Source organism: Corvus brachyrhynchos, unplaced genomic scaffold (genome assembly GCF_000691975.1).
Source record: "Corvus brachyrhynchos isolate BGI_N302 unplaced genomic scaffold, ASM69197v1 scaffold22, whole genome shotgun sequence".
NCBI lineage: Eukaryota > Metazoa > Chordata > Aves > Passeriformes > Corvidae > Corvus > Corvus brachyrhynchos.
Genome location: NW_008238355.1, coordinates 3,434,090 through 3,444,155, shown reverse-complemented (window position 1 = coordinate 3,444,155; position 10,066 = coordinate 3,434,090). Strand labels below are relative to the sequence as shown.

Here is a 10,066-nt window from a genome sequence, read left to right as displayed (position 1 = left end):
ATGTTCACAGCTTTCCTCATGCTGTGAAATAATCATCAAAATAGAAGCCTAATTAACACCTCTTACAAAGTCTGCAAAAAGTGACTCACCAGAGTTATGCTGTGAGCAGCAAAAACTGGATTCCTTGGACATCACCAGCAATATCATTCACACATGTACCCATGTCAGCCCTTGTAAAGGTGCACATGATCAAGAGAATTAGTCAGGGTAGAACTGAGACATATGATTTTCCAGACTCCAAATTATAACCAAATGATTACTTTCACAACACAGTTAAGACAAAGAAACACAAGTTGTTCTAAAAGGCTGCTTCAATTATTAGCTGTTTATGACAATCTGAGTACACAAGGACAATCAGAGGAAGAAAAGGGAGAGGTTTATATTTCTTTTTAAAATAAACTTTTAATGTGCTATATAGGCATGATCACTACAAGATCTTCCACCTATACGCAATACTACACACTGTTAACACACTGCATTTTCACTGTACATTAAAAAATCTGGGAAGAATATTCCTTCACTGGAAAAATATCATACAATCACTTAAATAAACAAAGACAACATTACAGTGCAAACAAAATCCTGGTTTTATTTATTCTGCAATTACTGAATACTTTCTAAAAGTCTTTTAGAAAAATAATAAAAAAACCTTCCCATGGACAACCAATACTTTCTGAGATGATTTCCTCTTGCTGAACCAAGAACCTTGATCTGATCCTTGAAGCTGTAATAAGCTGTATACACATTTGTATGATGCATATTCCCATGATTTGTATGAAGCAATGAATCCCAACCCAAAATCTGCAGACAGCAATAAAATGGCACTTGCTGGCTTCATCTGACTTTTGATCAGACCCATGACAAGAAAGGTCTGGTACAATAGTTATCCCCATGAATTAAAGACAAAGTGCTTAAGGAAGCCAGACAAGGCCTTGGTTAATGATGCTGCTGTTGGTTTCTACTGGTAATTGCTGTTAGACAGAGTAGAGACATACATTTTTTTTCCTTTAAAGAAGAAAAACAGGCCATGGAACAGCAACCATGCCAGATTCAACATGCAAAAGAAGAAACATGACATATTTCTGTCCCAAAGAGCATGATAGTGTCGCTTGAACCCGCAAAGGCCAAGATTCAGACAGAGCAGGTATCACCTGATTCCTAATCTGTGTGAGCTCTGCCACCTTCATAAACTCCTACTCTGGTGAGAGAATATACTAATTTAAAAGTGCCTGTATGCTCTTGTCAGTTGGGTGATGTTAAGAGAGTAAAGAGTTATGCAAAGACTTTAGGGAAATAAAAAAAGCAGGTAGGTGAGTACATGAAAAAGGGGATGGTTGTTTTCACTTGGAGAGGAATGTTGTCTCTTTGTCCTCCACTGTGCCACCCTTCTCGGAAAACTGGAAAACCTATTGCAACACAGCTTCCGATTCTGGGTGAGACAGAGACAGTTTGACCCGCTACCGTTGCTGCACAGAATGACACTGGGCTCTTCACATACATATGATCCACTTCTGTTCAATCTGCATTGGATGTCATATAAAGGATAAGGCAGGCTTAAAAAGAAACAGAATATTTAGCACCAGTGACAGTATATGGGTCATCCTTGAGGTTCTTACCAGAGTAGACAATACAATGAAGCACTACTTTTACAGGCAGTAAGTGGTTATTCCATTACAATTTTCAGATCTGCACTTCTTTCTAAGCATACATAAAAAAATAGTAGTAGCTAAGAAAGCTGAATTAAATAGCACACAACTTCACAGTCCTATTGCTGTCTGTAAAATACATAACCTGCATAAAACCAGTTTGCTACTATACCAGCTGATGGGTTAATGCACAACATTCTAGACGTATGTGGGAGATGGCACAACACGAGGACTATAAGGCTATAGATTCCCCAGTTCCAGCCTGTGTACAATTATAACTTTTCACTTACCTCACTGAATGAGCACACAGAGCATTTAGAAAATATGTCCCAAATGGATGGGCACTGAGTTGGCAGGACTAAGATACAGAACGGCTTCTATAGTGCTTCTGGCTGTCAGTGACTGAAATACACAGCAGGAGGCAGGCTTCTGCTCATGGTGAAAAAGAACACTGGCCAGAAGGTATGTGCCAACGGGGCTGTGCTTTAAGAATGCCTTGGCAGACGTGAAAAACAAATTCTGCTCTGCTATATACCACAGTTCTCACAGCTGCAAAAGCCATCTTGTGGAAAGGCAGTGTGACACACATGCTAGCCTGCTACATCAGTAGGACAGCTGTTTGATCCAGATGAATGAGCAAGTGAAGATTTTGCCTATTAAAGCTTTATAAAAGCCTTTGAACACCCTCATGCATAAATACTAACCCACATATCAAAATTACTTATCCTAACTACTTAAAACATCATGGTGTAACTGCCCCAAACAGAATTAGCTGCCTGTACCTACAAATGAAACTTGCAAATGAAGACAGTAAACATTAAGAGATTATTGTACCAAAAAAGGATAAAAATATATAACAAACTACTGTTTAATTACATCCCCTATTTGTAAGTAATTGACCGTGATTCACTCTCACAAAATTATTTTAAGTTTGTGTGTCTAACAGAAGTTCAATATTTGACTACCCTGAGAAACTGCATTAAAAAATCCCAAACCCATCAAGCTATGTGACCAGAGCTAGAGACTTGCCTGTTAAGCAGCTCCTTCTCAGGTCTATCAAGAACACCCTAGGGTCCCTCAGAGTAAGGTTACTCTTTCTCCTGGAGAAGTTTCTCAGGGTAGCAAGAGAATAAAAGTTGTTGGTTTTTTACTGCTGAGAAGAACTTGTTGGTTCTTCTCAAAACATGAAGGAAGAACTTTTGTTGGGAAGCACTTTCATTCACATAGAAGGTCTGGGAAGGTTATCTGCTCTCCTTGCACTAAAATAAGTGTTCTTTCTCTTACGCAGCAATACAGTTCTAGAGGCATGCTGCAGCACAAGTCTATCACACACACAGTCCCACAGACAACTCTGCAGAGAGCCCACATTCACAAGACTAAAGGCTGCCTCTCCCCATCATAGACTCAAGCTCTGAATTCTGGCAACGAATTTTGTGCAACCCAGCTTATCTCTCACCTCCCATCCACAGGAAGGGGTGAGACCAGGTTGTTAGAGAGTCCGTACAGCCACGGGGTAGAGCAAGGACAAGTGTTCTGCTCCTTTGATAGGCAACTTTTTTGTGGTGTAGTAGTGGATGACTTCAGGAACACTGTCGAAGGGAGGGCTGTTCTGACCCAGGATGTATTTCTCTTTGGTTTTCATCAGCTTCATATGCATAAAACCTTGACTGCTCCTGCAAGGAAAGCAAAGTGTAAGTTCATGCTTGTGCATAGAGAGGAGGGGTGCAGCACCGTAACAGGCTCTCCTCATGGAGGGGAATGCAGAACAAAATGCCAGTAGTTGCTGGGTGACAGCCTGAGACAGTGGCCAGACTTGACAGAGTGACTGCTAGTTGCAAACCCATGGACAGTCCACCACAAAGGCAGCCTAAGGTAGTATTTTGTTTTCAGCACCTGTGCTGCCTAGATCCACGTGCAAGGCTGTCTCACTCAGAAGGTAATCCCGAGGTGTGCCAGAGGACAATCCATTTCCTTCCCATGGCCCCTCCCTCCAGCCCCTTCAATATTTTCCTATGAACACTTAGTTTTCATTATAGCAAGTCATTACTTCTGGACCCAAAGATATTTGTGGTGCTGGTCTGTCAGAGGCCTTAGGGTCCCTTCACAGGCATGAGTGGGCCATAAACCTTGCTCAGCTAGGCAAGATGTCCTGTTCTACCCTGTGGATGCCTCTGAACAGACCTTACCTATGCCACCCTGGCAGTAAACGTCCAGAACATATTTCTGTGTAATCTGGTGGCTTCAGGTGGGAAAACTTCTCCAGATGAGCATGTTCCCAAGGTTCATGGTATAATACTGCACTATACTGAGCACTATAATGAGCAAGGGCTGCTATCCTGTGGTCTTTTTGCAGGCAGAATCCACAGTGTGACTTCCACAGCAGAAGCATTCTGTCCGGTCTGCACAATACACTGCCTCTTTGAGAGAAGGCTCGTGATTACACAGGCAGGAGAAGAGTGTCATGGAACTGACCTGCCTGCTCTTGGCAAAGCAGCCTGTCCAACATCATGCCATTCTCATGGGTAGCACCCACACTGCCATACAGCACCAGAGGTAAAGCTGGCCTCAGCTCTTCCCAAAAGTGACCCTTCAGTGTCTGCTGTCTTAACATAACATTATAGGCTACTTAAAAAGTGTAGAGTTCAGCTAGGACAACACAAGCGCAAAGAACAGCTCCTACATGTGAAGATGTTAAATGAGGCTTAGAAGGTTTTTACAGCTTGTTTGATGTCCCAATCCCTAACCTTCTGGCTCCAAGCCATTGCATCTTCTAGGTGTGTCCAGGGGCAGAGACAATAGCGTTAAAGCGCTGGTCTGTGTCAGCAAAGAAACCCAATTCAAGATGACACAGAAAGCTGCAGCAGGAAAACAAATTATGTTAAAACCAGCTTCTCTAAAATCTGCCATATTCTAGCTGGCAGGTGCAGCATTCCATTTGTAAGTGTCTGTATCATAATCAAGCTCATGTCTTTCAGATGTATTCAACAATTCTCTGATGAAGAGAACCTTTCTGGTGGGCAGAAACCACTGCAGGCACTGTAATTATGGCTCTACGTGCTTAAAATCTTGCTTTAAAGATCAATTTCTTAGTGGGAAAATATATCTTTCAAGTCATAATTAATCTCTAAATTATTTCCCTTAAATAAGAGCGACATCTTTAAATACTTATGAGGACAGATGTATTGCTCTCTTTCTTCAGTTCACTATGAATCTACTTTGCCACAACATGACTTGAAAGTGTGCAGATAAATTAAGGTGCATGCTAATTTCAGAAGTACAGCAAGGTTTGGAGAACAATCTGTTAAGTGCACTTTAGTGAAGAAAAGGAAAAGACACAAGCCCTTTTTAGAACAGAAAGACAACGCACACAGTAGGAACTAACTGCTACAAGCCATGTATTCATGACAGACAGCTGTTGCTTCCCCAAAAAGGCCCTATGTATGTACTCAGGTTTCAGTAGCACATAGTCATTGAGCTTACACAAAAAGAATCTCTACTATATCATGACAGCTGAGCCTTCTGGAAGGTCACACTGAAGGTGAGGGAAAAGAATGTGAGCTAGAAGTCATGAATAGCAGGCTAATGGAATGTAGCCCAAGCAAATCTACAGCTTCTGCCCTTAGGATGGAACAAACCTAAGCAGCAGTGCAAGCTGGGGCACAATGGGCCAGAAAAGGAACTATGGTAGGGAGGACACATGGTGGGAAGGAGAATGATTCAAAGGACTGCCCATGAAGGCCTACTGCAGCCCGGGCTGCATAGCAAAGTGCAGCCAGCTGCTGGAAGAGAGTGACTACTACTTCTACAGAGCTCTTGGGAGGCTGCATCTGTAACTGGTGAGAGGGGTGTCCTGTAATAAGAGACGTCAATACTGGAGCATATCCAGAGGAGGACCACTAAATGTGGTCTGGGAGCGGGAGTACACGATGTACGAGGATGGACTTGAGGGAATTGTGTCTGTTTAGTCTCCAGGAGGAGAAAAGGTGAAATGGAGGGTGTCAGGTTGCAATCACCCAACTGCTTAAAAGGGAGAGTTAGAGAGAAAACAGAAGTTTCTCAGTCAACAAGCACAGGCTGCAAGGGAGTTCCCACTGGACATAGGGGCTTCTTCCTCACAAGAGTGCTAGAGCCCAGGGACCAGGATCAGGCAGGTCAGGAGGGTTTCATCCGCACAAGTTTCCAAAGCATTCAGCAACCTGGTAAGTATGTACTGCTTGGAGCAGGGGATTGGACTAGACTCCTCCAGAGGTCCATTCAAGATTAGATCTCTCTAGGTAACTGGAAGGTGTGTGAAACTGTCTTCAAAGCTTTGCAGTGTCTCACACACAAATTTTCTGTTCATAAAGGAGTAGAACGGAGAGGCAAAAACCTTAAGTTAATGAACTGGTTTTACTTACTGCTAGTGTTTGCAGCCAATATCACATTGGATAGACCTGATTTCTATCCTGGCTACTTTTCTGGGTGTCCAGAACTCTTTAAACTGAGCCCTATTTCAGGCTTACTGGTAGATGAAAGCAAAGGTTATGTTTTCAAATATTTTTCTCCTTCACTCCCTTTCTGCCATCTTTACGTTTCAAATGAACTGTCACTGGTAGCAAGTAAACATAACAAACCAGACAATTCTCATCTTCTATAATGTAGAACAAATTAAGTAGGAAGAGAGTCAACTTAGCACCTTGAAATCATGCCCTTGAATTAAACACTTTCAACTGTAAACTATTCTGTGAAACTATTCACATCTATTCCAAGGATCCTTCTGTGCTGGTCTCATCTTCTCTATTTGTCCTTGAAATCTGTCTCACAGTCTCCCCTCTTCTGGTATGCCTGGACTCAGAGAATCAGTGCCTTTAGAAACAGGTAAGGGCAGAATGCATCTGCACTTGATTAACAGCATTATTGCTGCTAGCCCAGTGACTAGAATTACAGAGACCATGTCAAAAAGGAACCTGGAAGTCATACTCGCTCTTCCTCTCCTCCAAACTCTTTCAATCTAAGCTCCGAATTTAGTATGAAAAGAAATGACTGAAATTTCATGGTAATGATGGGGAAAAAAGCTTCATGGTTGAAGTGGTTGTAAATAAGTTTCTGCTTAGTTTTTGAAGCACTTTTGGAGTCTACCTGAACAAGTGCCTGACTGAGCAGTCCTGGTTTTGGAATGCGTGTTTTTCAGCTCTTTCAACAGCAATAACTATTGGAACCTGCCAGGCGCAAGGGTTTCAAAGAAAAGAACCAAAACAGTGATCCCAAATTCACATATGTGAGCACTGATGAAAGCCAGTGGCTTGAAGAGGTAAGACATACACATTTTGCAAGAGAAGGTGTTGGGACCAGAACTAAGGCATGTGATACTGTTACAATGTGAATTCTGCATGTCGTGGTTTTTCAAGAGTTGAAATAACTCTTCCCCACATCTTCATTCAATTGAGGGAAAACAGTGCTACTAGAGACAATATTCTATCCTTTCTTTCCTTTTTGGAACCATTCCCATGAGTTTCAAATACAGAAGAAAATTGCTAATTGCTAATCCTTTCATCAAAGTTCTTTGGAACTCCTAAGCACAGATGTTTACACAGACACAATTCTTGATACATGACTAATAGTCAGTCACACCTTGTTTAAAATGTTTGGCAACACAACCACAACACCAAGACACTTTGAATTACAGTTTCCCCTCATATTTTCTTTCAGTCTTCAAAACCCAGTGAGGATGGGAAAGGAATTGGGCAGACAGTTGATCGGAATGTGTTTTTTTGATCTTACACATGAAGTGTGATAAAAGAAGGTTTAATAAATATTAATTAGATATTAAACCTAGTATTTTTTTTTCCAGGGAATATTAATGGCTTTGAAACCTCATTCAGTGTTCACAATCAAAGTTTGGCCAAGTCTTCTGAATACTATTTTTGCAGAAGAAAGCACTGTTTTGTCACAACAGATTTTCTGCATTCATTTTGATGAAATGTCACTTGCACAAGGAAAAAAGTAACAGCTTTTTAGTAACATCAGAAAAAAAAAATCTAGCAATGTAGGAAATACATGTTGTGCTCTTTTTCCATCCAGAAATGCTTTTCCAATTGGGTTGATCTACATTCCATAATTTTAACTTATATTACATGCTGTTACTTTGAACAAAACCTATAATGTTTCATGTCAATGTATAACAACAAGAAAAGAAAATAAAACCTCTTCTGAAAAATAAAAACCACTACTTAACCTCAGACAAAAAAGTAAAAAATTGAAAAAATCATTTACTGGAGACATTCAGAGGCTGGCCTATGAACTGGTTTTCCTGTTTCAGTTTTTCTTTTTCAAGCACATTATACACAACACTGTCATTCTACACCTGACAGACACTGTCTCCACGATAAAATAAACAATGTTTCTTCCCCTACAAACAAGGTCTAGAAGTGTTCATTCGCACCCAATGTGTGAAGATCACTACTGAGTCCAGGCTCCATTCTCTATAACCAGTTCCCATCTACTGCTTTGAAGGTAGTGAGAATGTTTAGCTTGCTGGATTTTCTGTAGAAGTGACAGAATCCATGCTTTCTGCTAACAGCCGGGACCCATTATGGTTTAGGCTAGCAGCAGACTAGTAATACACTTTTACATATTTTTATTCAATTGCTAATTTAGAGACATCAAAAATCCCACTACCTCTTTGTAAATTATACTGACAGGAAGAAACTTGTAACCTTTACAATATGACAAGGGTTACTTCCAAGAACAAAAATCAGCAGAAAGGTGCAAGTCCAGCATTCATCCAAACCCCAGAACTACCCAAAGTTTATATACTCAGCTTTGGAAATCAGGACCACTTCTACAGACTGTGATGACAAAAAAAACATAGCTTGCAGTTTCCTTTGCTATTCAGGGAAACCACATGCCTGTTTATTAGTCCACGGGATCAGGATGTCAATAGGCACCACCCTCTCTGAACTCAGCTCTGTACTTCCAGTGGCTATGATTGTGCAGGAACTATCCGACAGAACATAAAGTAATGCCTGTTACTGTTTTTACTCACAGACCGCACATTTAGTTAACTTGTGAGATAATCCTAATCTAAAAATAAGAACAGTCACTTCCTGAAACTGAAATGCGAATCACGAGATGAAGTGGTGTGGGCAGGGTGCACACTGCTGCAAGAGCCTTGGGAAGGGGAAATCCCAACTGAAAGGTTTAGCTAGTAGAGCTCAGTTGATGCCTGGTCTTCACTGAGCAAGACTGAAAGATGACAACCCTATCCTGAGATCCTGTTCCTTGGTTACATCAGGAAGGCATCTCTGGTGAGCCTGATGTGCACTGAAGTAATTGCTGAACACCTAAAACATTTACAAGTAAGAAATGGCTCTCCCTCTTTAATTTGCACATCTACTTCTACCTTTTTCACCAGTCTGCTTGTTAGTAAAGAACAGGTCTCAGACAATAATTTTGAAACTAGGCGTTTCAATAGCAGCCAGGAATTCCTGGTCACAGCACAGTTACCAGGAGTATGGATCTCCAATTTTTACCCAGCCTTGTGCAATTATAACTGGGTTTAAGGAGAGAGTGGGTGGGTATGAGTGAGCCAAATATCTACAATCCTGAAGGAATACAGAGAAGAGGAAACACAGGGAACAATCCAGGGCTGAGAGGAGATTCAAGAGAATGTACAGCTGCTCCTCATGCCTTTGGGATCATTTTGTTCTGGGAAGGTAGATCATACTCCTTCCCTCTTCTGCTGTGGAGAATTTAAACAGTGCTGACGAGGAGGCTTAGCTCTTTAGATCACAATCCATAGAAAGATGCTTTTAGCTTCAAACACTTGTCACCAACAATAACAATTCCTTGTTTCTAACTGAGATAAGCAACATAAATGTGTACTTCAGTAAGACCTTCTTTGATGCTCCCAGAGATAGCTAATCCACATGCAATTAAATTTCACTGGGTAAACTACACCATCTCAAAGTGACAGGCATTGATATGAGCAACTTAAACTACCTCAATGACTGTTCTATACACATATGCACTTTAATTTAGCAATGAAGCTATTTTCAAGCTCATTTCATTATATTTGGAATGAAAATTTTTGGAATTTAAATCAGACAAATATCTCACACAAATTCCGCATGCAAGTTAAGCCTGTCTGGCCCTCTCATATCCACAGAACACAAAAAGGTTTCCTGCTATTGGAAAAATATGGTCCTCAGAGATGTCTCCATAGTGCAATATTCAGTTATTTTAAATGAAAATAAGCAAGTTCTACCATCTTTTCACTTTTTAAATACAGGTAATATTTGGGTAGATTCTCATTGATGTGTTTTGGGAAACAATATTTTGTTACTAGAGAAAAGAAAACTCAAAAACCAGAGTGAAGTGGTTTGGTTTTGTTTTTTGCTTTCCATTTTGTTTTTAGAAAAAGCTTGCCACATGAAACTGAA

General features: G+C 40.8%; 1 protein-coding gene across 1 annotated transcript in view; it reads right to left on the bottom strand.

Annotated features, from left to right (window-relative positions):
• Positions 1-307: 307 nt before the first annotated feature.
• Positions 308-10,066, bottom strand: part of SHB (SH2 domain containing adaptor protein B) — a 61,615-nt gene continuing 51,856 nt past the window's right edge. Inside the window, exon 7 of the mRNA XM_017735332.1 lies at positions 308-3,319. Coding sequence (XP_017590821.1) covers positions 3,136-3,319 — 184 coding nt within the window. The 3' untranslated portion in view covers positions 308-3,135. The remainder of the gene's footprint in view (positions 3,320-10,066) is intronic.